Here is a 24,630-nt window from a genome sequence, read left to right on the forward strand (position 1 = left end):
GAAGGATCCAGTGCTTTGCGGCGAAGGTACAGCCGCAGATCTGAGGCGTACAAAATATTTTGGCTAGATCGAAGCCATTTGGAGTTCGTTTTTGGTGATCCAATAGTGATTTCCGACTATTTGGAGTATTCCAGACACATCCGTACGTTCAGATTTTGCAAATAAGTTTTCAAAAATTTGCAGTTTTTATTTTGGCAATCCGAAGAACTTTTCCGGCTAATTTGAGCAGTCTAGACTTCACAGCAAAGCTTGTTTTTCAAACAGAGATTACTTTCTGGATGATGGAGGAATCCACATCAGTTTCAGGGCCGATGATTCGGTTGAACGCTTCTAATTATGCGATATGGAAGCCGCGGATGGAGGACATCCTGTATTGTAGAGATTTGTTTGACCCTATAGCGCTAAAGGGGGTCAAACCAGATGGAGACAAGGATGGGGACTGGATAAAAACCAACCGGAAGACTGTCGGTCAAATCAGACAGTGGATTGACCACAGTGTGTTCCACCATGTTGCCCAAGAGACAGACGCCTATGCCCTATGGATGAAATTGGAGGGCATGTACTAGTCCAAGACCGCACGGAACAAAGCCTTGATCATGAGAAGGCTTCTAAACCTGAAGCTGAAGAATGGTGTGTCTGTTGCTGAACACACCAGTGAATTCCACAGCCTTGTGAACCAGTTTGCATCAATCAAAATGGAGTTGGAGGATGAGATGCAAGCATTATTATTACTCAGTTCCTTACCAGACAGCTGGGAGACGTTGGTGGTTTCTCTCAGTAATTCTGCACCCGAAGGGAAGCTGACCATGGGGATGGTCACAGACGCCGTATTCAACGAGGAGGCAAGGAAGAAAGAGATGGAAGGAGAGCAGTCCCATGCCCTTGTCACAGAAAGTAGAGGCAGAGATAGAGAAAGGGGCAGAGGTAGAGGAAGAAGTAAAAGAAGAGGGCGTTCACAGTCCAGACAGGACAACATGAGGAGGTGTTTTTACTGTGATCAAGAGGATCACGTAATAAGAGATTGCCCAGAGAAAAAGGCGGACAGACAAGCCAAAGAGAAGGCTAAGGGACACGGAGGTCCCTCAACTACAGCAGTTGCAGTGAATTCCTCTGACGATGAAGAGGTGATGCTTACAATCTCGTCAGAGTTGGAGACACCCGGCTGGATTTTGGATTCAGGGTGTACGCTCCACATATGTACGGATAGGAAGCTTTTCTCCACTTATCGAAGAGTTAGCAGTAGCATTATCCGGATGGCCAACAACACAGTGAACAGAGTTGTCGGCATAGGGACAGTGCGGTTCCTTACTAAGGATGGAAGAAAAGTAATGTTATCTGAGGTCCGACATGTGCCAGGAGTACGGAGGAATCTAATCTCCCTGAGTATGCTAGATCTAAAAGGAAATTGTTTCTCATCTAGTGGCGGGGTTCTTCATGTACACAGAGGTGATAGAGAAATGTTGCAAGGCAAATTGTGCAACAAACTGTATAGACTGGAAGGAGATGTTTTGACAAAGATGAGTGTTGTCAAATGCCAGTCGAAGGGTACAAAGAGAGAACATACGCAACCAAAGCGTATGATTGAGCAAGGCTTTCATCAGGAATGGCGAAAACGGTGCACGGGAACGCAAGGAGGCAGTTCAAAGGTGCACAGATCTGAGCCAGTGAAGCCAATCTTGAAGAAAGTTCAGAGCAAAGAAACCAAGTCTGTAGAGACTATGCCAGTGAAGAAGAGAGTTTCTTTTGCTCCCGTGTTAAAGACATTTTGCAACCTCTCAAAAGATGCATTGAAGGGAGGGATGCAATTTCGAGTCACAAAGTGAGCTTTGCAATGCACTCCAATAAGGGGGTGCAAGCACTATGCACGGAGTTGCATAGTGATAACTTGTACAAACCGGTGGAAGTTGTCTTGACAGAAGGGCTAACTGTCAAACATCAGTACAGACGTACAAGTGAGACAGAACCGAACATCAAGGATTGCAGCACAGACAACGGGCGTATGAGATCGCTGGGAAGTTGTTCTGAAATGCAGAAAGCAAAGGCTGGTTGTTCAGAAATAAGCTCCGAGCAAGGAAAATTGAGGATGTTGATGTGTCAAACTCTGAATTTTTCTAGTTGCTCCCGTGTTCATCATGCAAGGAGTTGCACGGTAATGCAAGGGTATCCCGAGCAGGGGGTACAAGGCATCCAAGGGGGTGCTTGATACCTTGGCAGCAGGTTTTGTTGTGGATCACCTCACATGGGCTGAGGGGGTGATTTGTGGGATATCATCACCCCATGTGAAGGGGACACTTCTCCATGTGCTGCAACTTCTTCCAACCTACAAAGTCACAAAGATGAGTTGGCAATGTGCAAAGCCAACACACATGAGCTGCCATGTTAAGAAGCCTTTAGCCATGTGAAGAAGGAGTTGGCACAAGCTGGCCAGCCCCTCTATCTCCATTCTGTTAGTGTATAAATGGAGGCTGAGGGGAGGGTTTGAGAGATAGAGGAGAACAAGAGAGAGAGAGCAGAGCAAGCCACAGAGAGTGTGATATCTGAGGCGGAGAAACCGTCTTCCTCGGTGTGAGCAAGGGAGACGGGTGAGTGGGTGAGTGAGGAGAGTGTGAGCTCCTCCTCTATCGTAATCTTTCTGTAATATCTCCAATGTTATAGTGATAACAGGCTACTCTCCCGTGGACGTAGGCATTGAGGTCGAACCACGTTAAATATTGTGTCTCCTTGAGTGTGGATGTGTTTTTCTGCATGAAATAATTTCTATAAGATCTTGGGCGGGATCCCAGATCCCAACAGATCCCACCACTCTGGATATCCCACAAGTTCAAAACATCTATTTTTGGTATGACCAAATTGGTTGCAATGAGTACATTTGTATGTTGACTTGTCAACACCATTGGTGGGTTTATGATGATTGGGCCTCATTCGTTCTTGCTGGTTTGGCCGGTTTTTTGCCACCATGGCGGAAGCTTCAGTGTTTTCGGACTCGCCTTTCAGAGTAGTACGTCGTACCACCTCACGACGAATCAAAGAATAGCATTCTTCTAAATTTGGGAATGGGTCTTTGCGCAAAATCTCTCCACGAATTTGTTCAAAAAACTCTTCCAATCCTGCAAAAAATATGTGTACCCTCAGTCGTTCAATGGACTGCTGGTATGCTTCAATGTCATCTGGATCCTTCATGACCACTGTATCACGGTGATCTAATTCTTGGAAAATTTCAGTCAACTCCCCATAATATACAGAGAGTGATTTTCCACTTTGTCTAGCAGTGAAGGCCTTCTGGTTCAAGGAAAAAACCTGTAATTCATCACTTCCATCATAGAAGGCTTTTGACAGTGCACTCCAAATTTCGTGGGCAGTGAGTAGGCGTAAATAACGCTTCATAATTTCTGGAGACATGGACATCAATAGCCACCTCTTGACTTTCTGATTGTCAGCATACCATTTTTCATATCCATCTTCAGATTCTGCAGGAGGAGTTTTCTTGCCCCGAATGAAGGAGAGTTTTTCCCTCTCAGCAAGATGGATCTCCATCAACTGGGACCAGATGTCATGGTTTGATTCTGTAAGAATAATTCCTGCATTAAAAACACTCTCAGATTGAACAATAATATGAACTGATTTTTTTCAGATGATTCAGTAATTTCTCCGCTCATAGCTGTATTGGGTGGCTGTTGGTTTATGGTGATTTGGTTTAATTTCTGGGTGTCAAGGTTTTCAAAGATTCAAAGAGTAGCTCTAGTTCACAAGAGCTTTCAAGGGATTCGGAGGTGAGGGAAAGGAGTACCAAAACTTCTGATTTTGGTGTGGCTCTGATACCAACTTAGAAATAAGGAAAAATATTTTCTATATCACTCACACAGAGTATGTACATGGTTATATAGCAGGTGAATCCCACCAATCATGGGATTGACTCCGACAATATCTCCTCTAATCAATATCTATGATCTGTCAAACCTATCCTAGAAATAGAATGATTTATACGAATCAATCACAATAAATGCCAAAACTCAACAAAGTCATGTTGAAGGGTTTTTGGACCCATCCTAACTCCATCTGATTAATTTAAATTATTCATTTTGATGTGTGTATCAAGTGAATTTTATATATATATATATATATATATTAAATTGATCAAATATTGATAGACATATAATTGAATCACATTTAGTTTACAAAAGTGAACGGGAATTATGATTTTTAAAATAGATCATTTATTTTTTTGAAAATAAATATGATCTAAACACGTAATTATCAATATCCAATCAATCCGATATTTTTATGTGGATGATCTATTCACGAGACACTAGAAGTTGAATGGTTTGGATTACTGAGTTAAATTCGAAGTGGATCCATAGCCTTCAAATTGCTCCTTCCAATTCAAGTGATGGACCGGAGACAAACCTAACCTTTAAAAACACATCGCAACTTGATAAATTACAACTACACAATTTAATATTTGCTTAAAATATAAATTGCCTCTTATGAATTTGGAAATTACATTTCGCCCTTAAAAGTTTTAATTGCATAACAAATAAGTATTTTTATTAATAAACTATTAAGTCAATTAATAATTTTTAATAATGTCAACAATATATTTCAGTTAACAATTTGATAATTTTATTATTTTATTGAAAAATAGTTAGAAATTTTATTTTTTCCATCAATTCTATTAAATGACAAATTAATTGTGATGAAGGGATATTCGTAAGTTCCAAAATTATATAAGATAATTTGTATTTTAAGTAAATTTGATGTATTTGTCTTTTACGCTTAAAATAATTTTAAAAAACAGATTTGTGCTAATTTTAAATTATCCAACCTTGTTTTTTCATTTAAATATAAAAATCCTAAATTTAGATCCAACTTAGACCTGAGTTCGACTGGCTCTGGAGGCCCATTTTGAGCCAAGAATCACCTGGACCGGCACCAGCAGCACTTCATGAGTGGCCGGACCCGCACTATTTCCCCTGCAAATCGCGTTTTTAATTTATTTATTTTTTTATTATTTAAATTGAACTACCTAAACCAAACCGACCATAATAAATTCAGCTTAGGTCAACCCCTAATTACTGACAAATTCGAGATTTTTTTCGGCAATTAGGCTAATTAAGTTAAAGTTAGACCTTATTAATTTTTTTGAAATAAATAAGGTCATCAAAACAAATAATTTATATAATTAAAGGAAACCAAGAAAAGAAAGTTGAGATTCGAGAAATCAATGCACTGCTGTAGTGGTATTTGCCATTTTTTAGTCAATTTTTGTGTAGTGTTATTTGTGTATATAATATGTATGTTGAATATTGTCCAAATTATTATAATATCATCAAACGATTAATAATTATATATGTATATTTATATTTATATATAATTCTGGTTTTGAGTTGCTCTGGTTGTTCGGTGTCTTTACCAAATTTACCCAAATTTAATTCAAATTTCTAAATTTCTATCCAAATTTGTAAGTGTTTGCACCACATTTTATTTTTTTGCTGATTGTGACCTATTAATTATGGCCAAGTTCGATTATGATCTGTCAATTGAAATCATAAACTATTTTCAAAGAATAATCTTGACCACATTTGTTTTTATTGTTATTATTTTTGTCGACAGACATGCTAACGTTGGTGTTAAAATTTAGGAATCTTCCATCAACAGATTGCTAACAAAGCATAAGGTTGACGTGGTAAGTGTTAGGTTTTTGTTCTTGCCAATCTCGTTTGACAAAACTCCTTTCAGTTGTACTTGTTTTTGCACTTTTTATTTCAGTGAGGTTATGAGTTTTTAGATGTGAATCTAACCCGAATTATGCCTTGCAAAGAAGTTTGTGATGTTAATGCTTTCAAGATTGCCACTTCGCTGACTATGACGGGGATCGAGCTGCTTGGTTAGCTCGCGGGGGTCCAGTGAGCAGCGCCCCCGAAGCAAAATGCAAAATGCAAAATTACGTTCGAAGTTGCTTGTCCGCCCTTGCTCGCTCCAGCGAAGGCTGCGTCTGTGTAAAAAACCTGAGAAGGATGTTTGTGCGCTCGAGCGCAAGTTGCATGGCTCGAACGAAGCCACTTTTGGAAAATACGTGTTTTTGGTTCCTCGCTCGAGCGAGAGAGTCTTTGCTCGAGCGAGCATCGTGGAACAGATTTCTATAAATATGCGTTTCAGTTGAAATCTAGGATTAGTTCTTTAGATCTTCTTCTTGGATACTATGGTTTATATCTAGGGCTATTTTGCTAGTTTTCTTTGATGTTTAATTGAGTATTCAACTCAAGGTTTAAGAAGTATACATCAAATGATTGTTTGGTTATTCTACACAAAAGAGAGAGTTGTTCTTCGGTGGATTCTGAAAAATTCGAGCCTGAAGCTTTAGTGGATTCTGAAGTGGCTCATCGTCAAGACAATTCCGAGGTGAAGACGGGGCTGGAAGATGCACATAGGGGTTAGTTCAATTCGGGCGTGGATTCGCTAGGTAATTGAGAGTATACCTGTGTAATTCTTTTATATCTTCTTAGTGGATTGTTTTGTGGCTGTTGCTCATGGTTTTTTTTTAATCACAATTGGAGGTGTTCCAATTGTGGTTTTTTCACGTTAAAATTGTTGTGTCGATTTGTCTTGATTGTTTGATTGAGATTGTTATTTAATGCTTAAAATTGATACATAATCACAAATCAATATCTAGGGGATTTCTTAATTTTTCAATTGGTATCAGAGCAGGTCGCTTTATTGTTGTTTAAAACTGTTAGAGCGAGATCTTGTTTGATTTCTGATAATGGATTCAATTCGTGAGGGAAATTCTATGGTTCGACCACCCCTACTTGACGGATCCAATTATTCTTTATGAAAAGCTCGGATGAGATCGTTTTTAAAATCTATTGATGAAAAAGTTTGGCAATCTGTCGTGTATGGATGGACCGAACCAACAATTACCATTGATGGAGTAACTTTGCCCAAACCAATTGATAAGTGGGACACAATTGATTACCAAAATAGTAGCTGGAATAGTAAAGCTATCAATTCTCTCTTTTGCGCTGTCACACCTAAAGAGTTTAGTCATATTTGCAATTGTGATGTCGCAAAAGAGGCTTGGGATATCTTACAAACTATTCATGAGGGCACTCCTTCTGTTAAACGCTCAAAACTTCAAAGGTTCACGTCTAGTTTCGAAAACCTTTCAATGAAAGATAGTGAGACCTTTGATGAATTTTATGCGAAATTGAGTAACATTATAAATTCCAGCTTCAATTTAGGTGAAAAAATACCAAAATCCAAGATTGTAGGAAAAATTTTGAGGTCCTTGCCCAATCGGTTCCAACCAAAAGTTACGGCTATTGAGGAGGCTCAAGATGTTGACAATCTCAAGCTGGATCACTTGGTCGGAAATCTCCAAAATTGTGAGGCACATAGGAATTTCAAAAAGAAACAAAAAGATGCTATTGCTTTTAGTAGTGCTCACAGAGTTGGAGTGGATTCTGATGAGGATTGTGAGATAGATTCTAAGATTACGGATGCTTTTGTAAAACAATTTAAAAAATCTTTTCTGAAAAAGAATCCTAATCTTTTGGAATCTACTCATACTCATAAATCCAAAGGCAAAGATAAACTCAAAATTAATTCTATAGCCAAGAAGGAGAAAGGAAAGATACAAGGGAACTTTGAAAGAGTCCAATGCTATGAATGCCAAGGATTTGACCACTTTGCTCAAGAATGCCCCACTCGTTTGAGGAAGAAGAAAGCTCTCGCTATCACTTGGGGTGATGAATCAGAATCTGATAAAGATGATAGTGACAACGAAGATCCAGGCAAAGAAGGACATAAACAATTCCTTGCTTTCATGGCGGCTTCTAAAATTGAAGGACGAATAGAGTATCCGAAGAGGCCGGTTGAGAATGACACTGATGATGAATCCTCAAGAAGTGATGATGAAGAGCTTTAGCAAGCTTATGAAAAGTTGTATAAGAAGTCTCTTAACTTATCCAAATTGAATGACAAACTCACAACGAAACTCAAAGCCTATGAAAGTGAGAATGTCAAATTAAAGAAGGAGATTTCCGAGGCTAAGAATGATGCCATCAAGATAGCTAATGATCGACAAGCTCTTTGCGCAAAACTCTTGACTTGTGAGACAGAGAGGAATGAGCTACAACAAATCTATGCAATGCATAAAGAAAAGATTGAATCTCTTGAGATATCTCAAGTTGCTTTGGAAGAACTAATGATCAAGAAAAAGGAAGAACTCAAGTGTGCTATGGCAATCATTGGTCTTTGGAACAAAGGATCAAAGACTTTTGATAATATCATTGGGTCTAAACAAATTTGCTCTGACAAGAGTAGCATTGGCTTTGATGGTAAGAAAAGGCAAAAACAATGTGCATCTACATCTCATGATACAAGAACTCAAGGAAAGGGAGAACAAAAAATCCAACATGAAGATAGATTTCTCAAACATCCTAGCGTTAGTAAGGCCAAAGAAGAGAAGATACACTCTGTTTTTATTTGTCATCATTGTGGTATGAATGGTCATATTCGCCCTTATTGTTATGAGTTGCATGGGAGAGTATCTCATAGAGATGGAAGAATTCCAACATCTCGTGTGGTAAGAGACACTTCATTGGTGGTAATGAGGTTAAGGGTTATATTAGACCTCGTTATTTTGATGTGCTTGAGACTAAATGTGAACAGAGGTTTTGTTTGTCTAGACCTAGGAATAGGAAGTTCGACACCAAGTCTAGATGGGTTCCCATTGAAGGGAAAGGGAACCGCAACGTCAAGACACCACCAAAGAACCGCAATTCTCACAACTTTTTTCATACTAAAGTGGTTTGAGTGAAAAAACTTGACTTGTGTTAATTTGTTTATTCGTTTTAGTTTTTGGGTTTCTGTGTGTTTTTTTTTTTTTCTTTTTGAGTCATTTAGGGTGTGTTTGGTAACGTTTACGTTTTCAGTTTATATTTACAAAAAATTTATGAACTGGTTTTTGTTTATTTTTTGTTTATTTTTAGAAAAACATAAACTGCAAACGCGTTTGGTAATTGACAAAATGTTAAAAAAAAATTTAAAAATATAAAAAGAGTGAGAAATAGCAAGTGGTGGCAAGTGGCGGCGGAAGACGGTGGTGGAAAATGATGACGGTGGGTGGTGGTGGTGGCAGGTAGGTGGGTGGGTGGGTCACGGTGGCGGGTGGTGGGTGGTGGTGGTGGTGGTGGTGGCGGGTGGCAGGTGGGTGGCGTATAGCGGGTGGTGGTAGTGGGTAGGTAGCGGGTGGTAGGTGGGTGGGTGGGTGACGGTGGTGGGTGGTAGCGAGTGGTTGGTTGTGGCGAGTGATGGGTGGTGGTGGTGGTGGCAGGTGGGTGGCGGATGGTGGTGGGTGGTGGCGGATGGGTGGTGGGTGGTGATGGTGGGTGGGTAGGTGACGGTGGCGAGTGATGGGTGATAGCAAGTGGGTGGTGGTGGTGGGTGATGGTGCCAGGTGGTGGGTGGTGGCGAGTGGTGGTGGTAGTGGGTGGGTGGGTGACGGTGGCGGGTGGTAGGTGGTAGTGAGTGGGTGGTGGTGGTAGTAGTGGTGGGTGGTGGCAGGTGGATGGCGGGTGGGTGGCAGGTGGGTGGTGAGTGGTGGTGGCAAGTAGGTGGCGGGTGGTGGTGGCGGGCGGTGGATGGTAGTGGCGGGTGGTGGGTGGTAGCGGGTGGATGACAAGTGGGTGGTGGGTGGTGGTGGTGGCGAGGGGTGGATGGTGGTGTCGAGTGGGTGGCAGGTGGGTGGTGGGTGGTGGTGGCAGGTAGGTGGTGAGTGGTGGTGGCAAGTGGGTGGTGACGGAAGACGGTGGTGGAAAATTGTGGCGGGTGGTGGCTAGTGTTGGGTGGTAAAAAAAAAAAAACTGAAAACTCAAAATGGAAACATATTTTTTGTATTTTCATTTTTTGGCCAAATTTATAAACTGAGACCACTGATTTATAAATCAAAAATTTTACCAAACAAATTTTTATTTAAGTTTTTAAAATTTTTGTAAATATAAACAGAAAACAGAAAATGTAAGTGTTACCAAACGGCACCTTAATATGTGCATGTTTGTTTTCTGTCTTGCTTTGTTTAGAAAAAAAATATGTGCTTGTTCATTTTTTGTCTTGCTTTATTGTTGAAAGAAAAAAAAAAAAAAAAATCCAAAAAGATTTTCCTAGTATGGTTTTGCAAGCTTGAATTTTTTGAGATGTCCTTGGTGCATATTGGAATTGATGAGAATAACCATTACATGTTAATATGTTTGTGTTTTCTGTGGTCATTACTCATTTCGGAGTGTGTGTTCTTTGATTAGTATGTCTCATTTTGTACACACTCTTGGATTAGCAAACATCGGAGTCTTCCGCCTTACTGATTTTTTTTCTATGGACTTCTAGCATTACATCTTTTGCTTTTCTAGAGGAATTGACATATTCTAGCATATCATGGGTGATGTTGAGTCTTTTAACCACCTTCCATCTTTTTGTACCTCCACGGCTTTCCCCTCAATTCTTTGCAGTCCAGCCATGAGGAAAAGTCTACCTCAGAGTCACTAACCAGGCCATCCTTATTTTATCCATACTTCTCTGGTTCGGTTTTCATACTCTTGAGCATATCAGTTGCCAATGAGTGTGCAAAAGAAAGAAAAAATGTAAAAAAGAAAGAAAAAATGTGCAAAAGAAAGAAAAGAAAAAAAAATGTGAAAAAAAAAAAAAAGAAAAAGATTCATTGATTGAGGGGGATCCTCTGCTTTTACTCACCAAATATCCATTGATTCCTAATGGTTTGACTTTCCTTTGTTGTGCTTAGATTCTCTTGCCGGAGGTCCAGCTATCAAATCCTTACTAGGATTTGAATCTTGTGTTTGTCGAACTCCAAGAGTCACACACACACTTTTATCATGGGATCTATACTTTTCACATGTGGTATCACTTTTTTTCATGAGGAATCTTCTATAGACTGTGCATATTGTGTTTTTTTAGTAATTGTGCTTCTTGGATAATCTTGTGTATTTTAAGGTACAAATCTAAAATTTCTTGCTTGCTCCACCATATTATTCTTGTCGTTTTCTTTTTGTTCACTATTTTCAGTGTTTGTAGTTGCTTTTAGTGTAGAGGAGTTTGGTTCATTTTGGATTGGTTTGTAAGGGAGTTTGGCATTAGTTGGTTGTGTGTTGCTATCCACTGCTTGTTTATTGTATACTTCTCGCAGGTTATTATTTTTTAATAAAATCTTGTCCCTACTTGTGTGGTTTTTTGATCTTGCTTTCGTGATTTGAGCTGCTTCCCTTGTCAATTTGTGACAAAAAGGGGAAGAAATGTCAAGTGTCCTAGGATTTCATGTATACAAATGTCATGTGTTTTAGGATTTCATGTATTAGTGCTTCATGTTCTTAAAATCTCCAAGTCACATCTATTCATGTTTTCTATCTTATGCTTTAAGATAATCTTGTCATATGTCTATTTCTTTTTCATATACTCTTGTGGCACTAATAGTTGTTTTGGAGATTATGACACTAATAGCTGTTTTGCAGATCATGACCTTGAGATAGAAGTTTGCGTTTGTTGGCTATAATGGGTTGGAGTGATTAGGATTTTATTTTTTAGGTGTGTTTTGTCACGGCATTGCCAAATGGGGAGATTGTTAGGTTTTTATTTGTAGCAATCCCGTTTGACAAAATTCCTTTCAATTGTACTTGTTTTTGCACTTTTTATTTCAGTGAGGCTATGAGTTTTTAGATGCGAATCCAACCTGAATTATGCCTTGTAAAGAAGTTTGTGATGTTAATGCTTTCAAGATTGCCACTTCGCTGACTATGACAGAGATCGAGTTGCCCGGTCAGCTCACGGGGGTCCAGGGGGCAGTGCCCCTTGATGGGTCCGAGGCAGCGCCATGGTGAGGTTGAAGGGCAGCGCCCCCGAAGCAAAATGGAAAATTGCGTTCGAAGTTGCTTGTCCGCCCTTGCTCGCTCGAGCAAAGGAGTCCTCGCTCGAGCAAAGGCTGCGTCTGTGTAAAAAACCTGAGAATGATGTTTGTGCGCTCGAGCGCAGGTTGCATGGCTCGAGCGAAGCTACTTTTGGAAAAACACGCGTTTTTGGTTCCTCGCTCAAGCGAGCATCGCGGAACAGATTTCTATAAATATGCGTTTCAGTCCAAATCTAGGATTAGTTCTTCAGATCTTCTTCTTGGATACTATGGTTTATATCTGGGGCTATTTTGCTAGTTTTCTTTGATGTTTAATTGAGTATTCAACTCATGGTTTAAGAAGTATACATCAAAGGATTGTTTGGTTATTCTATACAAAAGAGAGAGTTGTTCTTCAGTAGATTCTGAAGAATTCGAGCCTGAAGCTTTGGTGGATTCTAGAGTGGCTCATCCTCAAGACAATTCCAAGGTAAAGACGGGCTGGAAGATGCACATAGGGGTTGGTTCAATTCGGGCGTGGATTCGCTAGGTAATTGAGAGTATACCTGTGTAATTCATTTATATCTTCTTAGTGGATTGTTTTGTAACTGTTGCCCGTGATTTTTTTTTATCACAATTGGAGGTGTTCCAATTGTGGTTTTTTCACGTTAAAATCGTTGTGTCGATTTGTCTTGATTGTTTGATTGGGATTGTTATTTAATGCTTAAAATTGATACATAATCACAAATCAATATCTAGGGGATTTCTAGATTTTTCAGTAAGGATGGCATGGCAGGATTGGTGAATATGGTTGACATAGAGTAAGGATGCGTTGAAAAGAGAAGGATAAGGAAGATAATGACAGAAAATCAAGGAAGAAATTAAAAATTCAAAGAAGTAGTTCCTAGAATGTAGGGATACACATGAAGGAAATCAGAGAATCAAAGGAGATCAGAACCAAGAGCTAGGTTAGAAGTCAAGTATAAAAGAGAGAGCTAGGGTGCATAATAGAATCAATCAACAACCACTAATCACACTCGTAAGGAGTTATCTAGGAGTAGTTCTAAGTTAGCCATTTTAGAAGTAGATTAAACTAGTAACTTTTTTCAATCCACACTTCTCTTCTTTCTGTCGATTGCTGTATTTTTTCATTTCTTTGTTCTTTTTTGAGTTGTTGTAACTGATAGCAAATGAAAATTTAATTTAATAAATACATATTATTTTCGGTTTGAATCTTTCTTTACTTAATTACCTCCAAGGAAGTCCTTAATCTATTTAAGGTATAGAACTCAATCACAAAACCTGATCTTTTTGTGTTTATTAAAATTTGTTTAAGCCTGTTGATCAATCATTGTCGATTGGGCCTAAACTGAATTTTTGCTAACATAAATTGGCATGCTCGGTGGGACCATTCTAACTTGGAGTGATGACGGTAAAGAAGCAGATTTATCCTTATGAAATCATGCCTCAATAGATGTGTTTACATCTTGTAAACCTATGGATGCAAACTACCAATGGAGTGACAGTGTTCCCATGGATACATATTATCAGTGGAATGCCTCATATTCTAAAAATTGTCAGTGTTATGGTGGTTGTTCTATTACTTATTGTCAACATAATGGCATGACCAATGATGTGAAAAGAATAATTTGGCATTGTGAGAATGAAATTTATTGGTGCGGGAATGAAATTTTAACCCTAAAAGAAGAAATTAATTCTCTTTATAGGCAAAGATTTCAAATAATTTCATCATTTCTGTATTATTTGACACAAAGAGATTTAAATTACTATGATGAAAAAATTCATCGACTTAAAGGCCAAATTTTTTCAATTGATGAAGAAATTCGATATTGGAAGCAAAAATTAGAAGGAATAATGGTCAATGAAAAATTAAAATATGAAAATAATGTGGCTCATACGGTTAACACACATTTTTTAAGAGCCAAGGTATGTAACTCAAAGGGTTAGTACACCAAGTTATGAAGATAATATGACCTTGGAGAATTTTCATAGGTCATTAATGACTAAAATTAAAAAACAATCTATTCTCTCAAAAAATATTGAGAATTCTGATGATAAAGGTTCACTTGGGAGAGGGGGGGGGGCATGATGTTTTGCCAAACATGGCAAAAAGTGACAAGCCATTAATGGCTATAAAAAAAAAAAAAAACAACTCATTCTCTCAAAAAATGTTAAAAAATCATTATAAAATGATGGAAAAAATTCACTTGGGGGAATGGTTTTAAGCCAAAGATGGCTAAAAATTATGAACTTGGGGGGGGGGGGAGGGGGAATTTTAAGCCAAAAAATGGCTAAAAATTATGAACCCACGTTTATTGAATGTGAATTTTTTGGCATTGTTCAAAGTGTCAAAATTTTTGAATTTTTCATAACATTCAATTATGTGAGTTTTGGGATCCAACACTCACTTTGGATTTGTGGATTACACCAAAAATTAATTTTTATGACATGGTTTGAAAATTAACAATGGTTGAAAAATGTTATATGTAGTGGATTCTCTTTAATTAGCTAAAATGTGGCTAACGGAGAATTGTTTTATTTTAAAAATAAATGATATACTCTTTGTTGTCACTTGATAAAACCAAAGATGGAGTGTTTGTCAATTAACAGTGATAGATTAAAAATTATTATAGGTGTAATATAACTCTTAACGAATTTGAATTATTTACATCATAAAATATTTCCTGTCCATTGTCATAAACTGCCTTATAAATCATTTAATTAGATTTCATTCTTCAATCCATTTAAATGAGTGAGTATTGTTTGCACCACATTTTATTTTTTTGTCGATTGTGGCCTATTAATTATGGCCAAGTTCAATTATGGTATGTCGATTGAAATCATAAACTATTTTTAAATAATAACCTTGACCACATTTGTTTTCATTGTTATTATTTTTGTCGATAGGCATGCTAACATTAGTGCTAACATTTAGGAATCTTCTACCGACAGAATGCTGACAAGGCATAAGGATGGCGTGGCAAGGATGACATGGCAGAATTGGTGAATATGGCTGACATGGAGTAATGATGTGTTGAAAGGAGAAGGAGAAGGAAGATAATGACAGAAAATCAAGGAAGAAATCAAAAATTCCAAGAAGCAGTTCCTAGAATGTAAGGATAGACATGAAAGAAATCAGAGAATCAAGGGAGTTCAGAACCAAGAGCCAGGTCAGAAGTCAAGTATAAAAGAGAGCTAGGGTACAAATTAGAATTAATCAACAACCACCAATCACACCTGTAAAGAGTTATCTAGGAGTAGTTCTAAGTTAGCAATTGTAGGAGTAGATTAAACTGGTAGTTTTTTTCAATCCCCACTTCTCTTCTTTCTGTCGATTATTGTATTTTTTCATTTCTTTGTTCTTGTTTGAGTTCTTGTAACTGATAACACGTGACAATTTAATTGAATAAATACAAGTTCTTTTCTATTCGAATCCTTCTTTACTTAATTATTGCCAATGAAGTTCTTAATCTGTTTAAGGCATAGAACTCAACTACAAAACGTGATCTTTTTGTGTTTATTAAAATTTGTTTGAGCTTGTCAGTCAATCAATCATTGTCAATTTGGACTAATTTGAATTTTTGCTAACAGTAAGAAATTAAAAAATATGTTATCCAAATTCTAAAAACTTTTAGGGGTGAGCATGGTCTAGATTGGTTCCGATTGGGGTAAAACCAAAACCAATCCGTTATCTACGGTTTTTGAAAAATTGGAACCAATCCAATCCGTTTAAATTGTAGAACTAATCCATTTAAATATGGATTGAATTGGTTTAGGACCACGGATTCACATAATTAAATAAAATATATATATAACATTTTAATTTCATAAAAATATAAACATAGTATCATATTAGTTTCACAATAACAACATGTTTTTCCATAATAGCGACATACTATTCTAGAATTTAAACAACTATAAGAAAATTGATTCTACCATAAGTATTCAGATCATTACAAATTAAAACTAAAAACCAACAAACAAAAACAACAAAAGAAGATACTATGCGAATTTAGGTTTGGATTTAGATTTTATATGGAATAAAACGAGATACTATTGTGTAATATAAATATAGACTATTTGTATACGGTTCGGATCAGTTCCAATCTGGAACCGTGTGGTTCAATCCGGAACCAATCCGTGGACTATGGATTTTTAATTTTTCAATTCGGAATCGAATCATAGATTCAAAAAAACCAATCCAAATCTACCGGATTGGACTGGACCTGATCGGATTACGGATTTTAAGAATTCCTTGCTCAGCCCTAAAAATTTTGGGGTGGGCTCGAGTTACTCAAATTAAGCCCATACAAGTTGCACGCTAATTTGAAAGATATTTTTGCTAAAACTCAATACTAAAGTTCTTGTAAGTTTAGACTAGATGCATTAGAATTTTGGTTGCACGAAACTGTAATTATTGTTATAATAAAAATTGTGTTTTGCATGAGCTTTTCCAAGGCGATCACGTCTCATTTAGTCTTGACCACTCGACATAAATTAGAAAAATTGAATTGTGAGTCCCATTTTTCTATATATATAATCAACTATAATTAATTGGGACCAAAATTATCATAGTAGTCATAACCACTGAAAACAAAGTCACTTATAGGATGCATTGTTGCGATATAAATACAATTGTTTATTTTCTCCTGACACCAAAAAGTTGTAGTCAATATGAGCTAAAAATCAAGAAAATGCACACCCCCTTTTGGTTGTGGACTCCCACTTATGCCACTCAAAAGAGCACAAATAAGTAACAAAAAGAAGAATCAATGTATAGACAACAGAGTTTTCTTTCGATTGTATGTCAATTATTGATTTATTTAAAACTTAACTAATAAAATTTAATTTTTATCACATTAGTGTGAATAATTTTTTCAGAATAAAATTTATGAAGGACATCTAACGTTGCCAATTAGAAATGAGCCAATAAGCTAATAAAGTGTGTTAGAAAAATGTTATACACTAATAGAATTTAATTGATAAAATGATTAAGAGATTATGATAAATAAGATGTGAAAGTAAGTAAATTCATATAGAGTAAGAAAGAATTGGCCTGTGAGATTGAGAGGCATGCAGTCATTGCCCTAAAGCCGTTATTCCTCCCAACGTGGCAGTATAACTGTAGTGCAACTGCTCCAAGATACAACCTGTGAACGAGTTATGAACTATAGTTGTCCACAGATACATAAAATAGATAAAGTACTTGTTGTTCAAATTGTGAAATTAAATAAATAGATTTATGAAGAAATCAAATTATATACTAAGAACATATGCTGATAATTATAATTAAATTTCAACAAAAATACACAAAACAATAAAAGGGTAAAGAGACGAAACCGAAGTCTGCACGGAAGCAGTTTCCTTAAAACAGATTTCGCCGCCTCACGGGTCGAGTGCTTGAGGAAACCCGGCGTCTGTCTCCCAGGATACGACGGTCAAAACCAGTTACGGCAGAAGCACTTTCTGTCTAGCTTAGCGAACAAGAACAGTGGCAGCACTCTCTCAATGTGGGAACTTTCTGGCAAACTGACTTGTAAAATGGAAGCAAAAAAATTTCTATATTGAAACTTGATAGGGGGGTCTCAATTTATACATGTAAAGGGGAGAGAAGAAGAGCCTCCAGCCTTTAAGGCTGGTCATTAAAGCACCAAGCATCCATAGCCCCTTTCAAAAAATATGAAAGTTTGGATGCCTAAAGGATTCACACCCTTTAGCCAAGAAAAATGATTTAAATACTCTTTAAAATCCTATTCATGAATCTAACATCATGAGGCAATTTCTTGGCAATTTTTTATTCAAAACCCAATGGTTTTTGGCTCACTTGGACTTAACACAATAAAAGGTTGGGACCCACTTTAATATTTAATTAAAGTCACCACACTTTAATAATAAATTAAAGTCATCAAAAATCATTTTTTCCAACAATCCCCCACATAAATAAAAATTGACCGAAAGACTCAACAAACGGACATCGTTCAACAATAATGACTCGAAGAGAGAGTACAACGAACTAACCCCGACATCAGAGAATATAACTTTTGGCTTTGAACCTCTCCCAGTGAAAACCTATCGAGCTTACTGGCTGATCAGTGAATAAGACATCTTGAACTGCTCTGCCGTTTATGTAAACTGAGACAATAAATCTCACACGGGAATTACTCCTACCACCATTTTGTTCTCACTGGTGTGCCCTGTGTGGCCCTGGACACTAGCCTGGTTCAGCGAGTGGTTTCAAAGAATCTTGGCATGCCCAATTCTTCTAGAAGCGGCCCCACTTCACACTCACATAGGTGACTCTACTTGAGTATCCTGCAATACTCAGCTCAACAGCTTAACACACTAGAGTCAGTAAAAGCTTAGCTTAACCTCTACACTTGCAGGTATCATTGATAGAAGGAATGGCTGGAGGTTTAACATCCTCAGTGACATACCACCATTACACGCAATTAGGTTGTCCTATTGAACGTAGATCTTGGGATCTCCAGTCAACTAGGTTGGTTTCCATTCCGGTAACTTCCAAAGGCCTCGACCCCATTCCTTTTGACGGCGTTTCGACTAACACTCGACTTAATCCTTTGGTTAGCGGATCCACAATGTTGTCCTTAGACTTTACATAGTCTAAAGAAACAACTCCATTCGAGAATAGTTGTCGTATGGAATTATGTCTATGACGGATATGTCTAGACTTTCCATTATACATATTACTCTGTGCCCTACCAATTGCAGATTGACAATCACAATGAATACAAATAGCTGGCACAGGTTTAGACCAACGTGGAATATCTTCAATGAAATGGCGAAGCCATTCTGCTTCTTCCGTTGCTTTATCCAAAGCAATAAACTCTGATTCTATCGTTGATCTAGATAAACACGTTTGCTTGGAAGATTTCCAAGACACGGCTGCCCCACCAAGAGTGAACACATATCCACTAGTGGACTTTGAGTCCTTAATATCTGATATCCAATTCGCGTCACTATATCCTTCAAGCACCGCTGGATATCGAGTATAATGCAGCCCATAATCCCGAGTGTAGCGTAAATACCTTAACACCCGCACAATGCCCTTCCAATGAGAAGCATCCGGATTACTTGTGTATCTACTAAGCCTGCTAACCGAGTAAGCTATATCCGGTCCAGTACAACTTATCAGATACATTAAACTTCCAATTACTCGAGAATATTCTAACTGTGAGACACTTTCATTATTATTCTAGGTAAAATGTAGACATAAGTCTACAGGTGTCGATGACACACTCGTATCTGATCCACTAAACTTCTCAAGTATCTTATCAACATAATGAAACTGAGAAAGTACAATTTCGCCAGAGATTCTGGTAATCTTAATTCCCATAATAACATCTGCAATGCCCATATCCTTCATGTCAAACTTAGAGTTTAACAACTTCTTGGTAGTTTTGATCATTTCATCGTTACTACCTATAATGAGCATATCATCAACATATAGACACAAAATGACATAACCTCTGTCAGTGTCTTTGACATAAATACACTTGTCACATTCGTTGATTCTAAACCCATTTGACAACATTATATTGTCAAACTTCTCATGCCATTGTTTAGGCGCTTGGTTCAAACCATACAAAGATTTGACAAGTTTACAGACTTTCTTGCTTTGTCCTGGAGCTGAAAACCCTTCAGGTTGCTCCATGTAGATTTCTTCATTCAAATCCCCATTTAAGAAAGCTGTCTTTACATCCATCTGGTGTATTTTTAGGTTGCGCAAAGCTGCTAACGCAATCACCATGCAAATGGATGTTATCCTAGTTACAGGTGAGTACGTATCAAAGTAATCCAGGCCTTTTCGTTGCCTGTACCCTTTGATAACGAGCCTCGCCTTATACTTGTCAATTGACCCATTGGCCTACATCTTTCTTTTAAAAATCCATTTGCAGCCTAAAGGCTTGCAACCTAGAGGTAAATCTACCAACTCCTAGGTGTGGTTCTGTAAGATGGAGTCAATCTCACTTTTGATAGCTTCTTTCCATAAAAGACTTTCATGAGAAGTCACAGCTTCGTGGAAAGTTTGAGGTTCGTTCTCAACCATATAAGTCAAGAAGTCTGGACCAAAAAATTTGGATATCCTAACCCTTTTACTCCTTCTGGGCTCATCTAAAACCTCAATTTGTTCATCACCTGAATCATCAACATCATCCTCACTAGCAAGCTTATCAAATTGCTCCAAAGACCTTGGAACCCCTTCATGGGTTCGGCAAGGAAAAATGTCTTCAAAGAAACATGCATTCCTTAACTCCATGATAGTATTCCTGTGTATGTCTGGAATTTCAGACTTATGTACAAGAAACCGATATGCACTATTATTATGTGCATAACCAATGAATATACAATCCATGGATTTCAGGCCTATCCTAACCCGTTTGGGTGTTGGAATCGCCACTATTGCAAGATACCCCCACATTTGTAAGAATTTATAAGAAGTCTTAACGTCTTTCCATAACTCATACGGAATCTTGTCCACTTTGCTTCAACACAAGTTTCATACTTGTGTTTCATCAGAACAACCTTGTCGGGCTCAAAACCCATGCGAAAACATGTTTATTGAGAAGAGACCTTGAGACAAGATTCTTACAAAAGTCCGGAACATACAGAACTTCGTTCAAGATTAGCTCGTTTCCTGAGGTTAACTTCAGGACCACCTTTCCCTCAACAAATGAGGTAGTAGAGTTTCCCATAAACAGCTTCTCACCATTTGTAACCGGTTCGAAAGTTGTAAACAGTTCATTCTCGGAGCAGATGTGGCGTGTAACCCTAGTAAAACTAAAACCCCTCGCTACCACAATTGTAGCACTTCCCAAAGAACCGATAACCAGGTTCCCGCGGCTTGTGTGCCAGCTTCTTTTGCAACACCACCCCTTGGTCCCAGCTTAGAGCCCTTGTTCACGGGGGGCTTCTTCCTTACCCCAGAAGCTTTGCCATGCTCAATGACATTGGCCTTCACTGAGGAGGTACTCCCTCATTTATTTCTATTATCCTCCTCAATTCGGAGTCGGATAATTAAGTCTTCTTTGTAGAATTTATACAAAGTCTTAAACACATCCTTGTGTCACAATGATTATGAAACTCTCAAAATCATATCACAGTAAAAACATTCCCAGAATGTCATTAACCGAATTAGGCACCCAAATATAATTGGTCCAACCTATCACTCTGAAGTTAATAGTCTTACTATTAGGAAACACAAATCCAGTGTTCAATAGTCTACTATTTGGAACTTCATAACATGGCCAGTAGTCATATCACTAGGAATCACTAATTTCTCAACATGTGGTCAGTAGACTTTCTACTACTAGGAATCACAATGTCTTAGCCTGTGATCAGTAGTCACTTTACTACTAGGAATCACAACGTCCTGACATAGGATCAATAAACTCTTTCATTACTAAGAATCATCATGTCTTGACATATGACCAGTAGCCTCTCCACTACTAGGAACCTTGATGTCTTGACATGTGATCAGTAATCTGTTCACTACTAGGAACCACAATCTCATAACTGTGTAGCCAGTGGTCTAACACCTCCTAGGAACCACCAGTTTTCTATCTTTGTGATCAATGATCTTGTACTCACTAGGAGCCACCAATTTAAGAATATATTTGGAATTTAAAAATCCAAAAAATATTCACCCACTATAACAGGTTGTCTCATCTTTGCTTTCAAGCAAAGTCACATAGCAATCACAAGGATACCAAACTAATGGCCTCTGATCAAATCAGAGAAATTTTAATGCAATCTTATGATTTTCTTTAATCATACTTGATCTTTCAAGATCTTCCTTTAAGAATCTCGTGAGGCTAAGGTTGTTAGGTGGAATAACATTTCTGTTTGTCACTTTTTGAAGCCGTTTTCGAAACATCACAACAGAATTTCACTTCTGTGATATCAGAAATTAAACTTAACCCTTAGAAAATCCCTCAGATGGAAATTTAATTCAAAACTAGTCTCACCATTTAACCTAGAATCGAACATGGTCAGGAATGTTCCCAGGAAGACTGGAGGGGTCACATCGGTCTCACTTAAAATCCAGTTAACCTTTTGACAAAACATCCAAGAGCATGTTGACTCCTAACCCATAGGAAACAATTTTAAAATTAAGATTTCCAGGGGATAAACCAGGTTATAACAAACAGATTTCCAAGCAAATAAAATTTGCTACCAGAATTACACCATTCATAAAACTTAACCGGTATTCCCGGAACTGAGCCCATTATTTGTGAATAAAATCAAAAATATTTTAGCTAAAGCTAAAATTTGGTTTCCTTTATCAAAATCAAAACACTTGGGACATAATCAGATTATAACCAAAGACTTTCTCCAAACTTGGTTTTCCAACACTTTGGGAATAAAATGATTAAACCCAAAGACTTCCTTAAACTCCAAAGGTTTGAAACCAAATCTGTCTTAGAGCATCTCCAATGGTTATTACTATTTTGCTATTGCTATTGCTATAATTTGGCAATGAATAGTGTTATTTTGTCAAATTATAACAATAGTGCTCCAATGATCATTTGCTATTTTTGACAAATCTCAACCAACTTTCCCTCCAAGGTTGTAGGTATTGTTTGGATATAGGTTTTTTGTGATTTTATTTTTGTTTATTTTTTGTCTTTTGTGACATTTTTTTACCTGTTTGTTAAAAAAATTATATATTTATATTTTTCCCAACTAGACAAATATAAAAAAATGAAAAATTGAAAAAAATTATATATTTATATTATAATGTCTTTTTATTATAATAAAATTATCTTCATTTAATATCAGCTAAAGTATTTTATCTTTTTATTGCCTTCATTTGAAAAAATATATTTATTTTTTTGCATTATACTTTATTGAAAATATTAAATTATAATACAAATTAGTGGACATTATACATTGAAAAAATAATATTACATTATGAAATACAAAATACTAAAAAAATAAAAAATAAAATTTCATTACAAAATAAAAATTACATTGCAAATAAAGACTAAAAATTACATTAAAAAATAAATGATATTGCAAACAATAAAGACTAACATTTATCCTATAATTATTCATCAGGAGGTAGGGGGAAATAAAAATTTGGGCTGCTCACATTTGAGGACCACTTGGCGAAAATCTCATTTTTTCGCATTGTGTAATACGCTTTCATCTGAGGGTCCAAATGAGAAATATCCGTTGTCATTATCATATGTTCTTCCTTTTTCATCTCATGTTCTTGTTTTCTGATCTCAAATTCATGTTTTTTCATCTCAAGTTCTTTCATCTCCTGCAGTGCTTCAATCCTTTTTTGTTCTCTTTCATCTTTTTTCTTTTCCTTCTCAGCAAGGTATTGGTTAAATGTGTCCAATTGTGTGCCCATTTTTTGAACTTCAGCTTGAGCGACTTGATTTTTTCGAAATAATTCTTTTGCAGATTTCCTACCCATCGGCCTTTTTCCCCTTGCAGAGACACTGCCCTCATCGACAGTTGGATTGTTACCAACACTTGGACTGGTGTCATCTTCAAGAGAAATGCAGTTATCCATAGGGGAATCAGGGGTTGAATTAGGGGAAAATGGTGTATGTATTCTTGACTTCACCGTGTTCGTAGGAGTTACATCTTGCCACCTGATATTGTTTTGCAAGATTGGCCAACAATGTTCAAAAAGAAAATGCTTGTTTTCATCTTGATGGTATAACAGTTTTGCTTGAAGCATCTATATCAATAAAATATTAAATTAATTAATCAGTTAATTTTTATGTAAGACAAATAAAAAAACTAACATAATAAATGGAAATGAAATCTTACTATATCAACTTGTGACGCCCCACTTTGATGTAGATTTTCGACTTGCGCTAGACACCCACGAAATTTGTTACAACATTTCATGATTACACCCCATCGAGATGAGATAGACACTTGTGTTCTCGAGCGATCATTCTGCAATGAACAATAATTTTCAAAAATTCTTCCCCAAAAATGAGCATGAGATTGTGAATTTCCAACAATTGGGTCTTCAGTAATGTGACACCAAGCTCTACAAATTGCCACATCTTCTTGAGTGGTAAATAATTTTCCTCTCTTCATTTTTGATGAACCTTCCATAGTGATTGTGTAAAAAAAAAAAGAATAAAATAATTTGTGAAGTTTGGTGTGAAATAAAATTCAGATAAAGAGAAGAGAAAAGAAAAATAAAATTTAAAATGTTTGGTGTGAAATGAAATTGAGATGAAGAGTTTTTATTTATAGAAATACAGAATATGACCGTTTGAAAAAAATGCCCGTTAATTTATAGCTGTTGTTTGAAAAAAAAGATGAAAAAGAGCCGTTGCTCAAACCCATGTGCATTCCTTTCACAAAATAGCACCGTTGGATTATATGATCCAACGGCTCAGCCATCCATCTATGTAGAACAACCGTGCATTATCTATCTATCTATATGCCCTCCTGTGAGTCGAATCTATTTATCTATCTATACACCAAGATCTTGGTCCCGATCTTCACTGATCTTCACAGATCCTCTCCTCAAATCTTCCAAATCTCCTCTCAGCCATCTCCTCTCAACCGGCTCAGCCATCTCCTCTCCTCAAATCTTCCAAATCTTCACTGATCTTGGTCCCGATCTTCACTGATCTTCCAGAGTAGTGAAACAGATCCTCACAGATCTTCACTGATCTCGGTCCCGATCTTCACTGATCTTCACAGATCTTCACTGATCTCTC

At 37.2% G+C, this 24,630-nt stretch overlaps 1 protein-coding gene across 1 annotated transcript; it reads right to left on the reverse strand.

The window, feature by feature from the left end:
• Positions 1–2,757: 2,757 nt before the first annotated feature.
• LOC145820469 (uncharacterized) lies at positions 2,758–23,453 on the reverse strand. Its single transcript, XM_082916178.1, has 2 exons — positions 23,351–23,453; positions 2,758–3,578 (listed from the first exon to the last, which is right to left on the reverse strand). Exons 1-2 carry the CDS (start codon positions 23,451–23,453, stop codon positions 2,758–2,760), a joined length of 924 nt encoding a protein of 307 aa, XP_082772304.1.
• Positions 23,454–24,630: the final 1,177 nt, after the last annotated feature.

This window comes from Camellia sinensis, chromosome 1 (genome assembly GCF_055761805.1).
Source record: "Camellia sinensis isolate YWXY chromosome 1, ASM5576180v1, whole genome shotgun sequence".
NCBI lineage: Eukaryota > Viridiplantae > Streptophyta > Magnoliopsida > Ericales > Theaceae > Camellia > Camellia sinensis.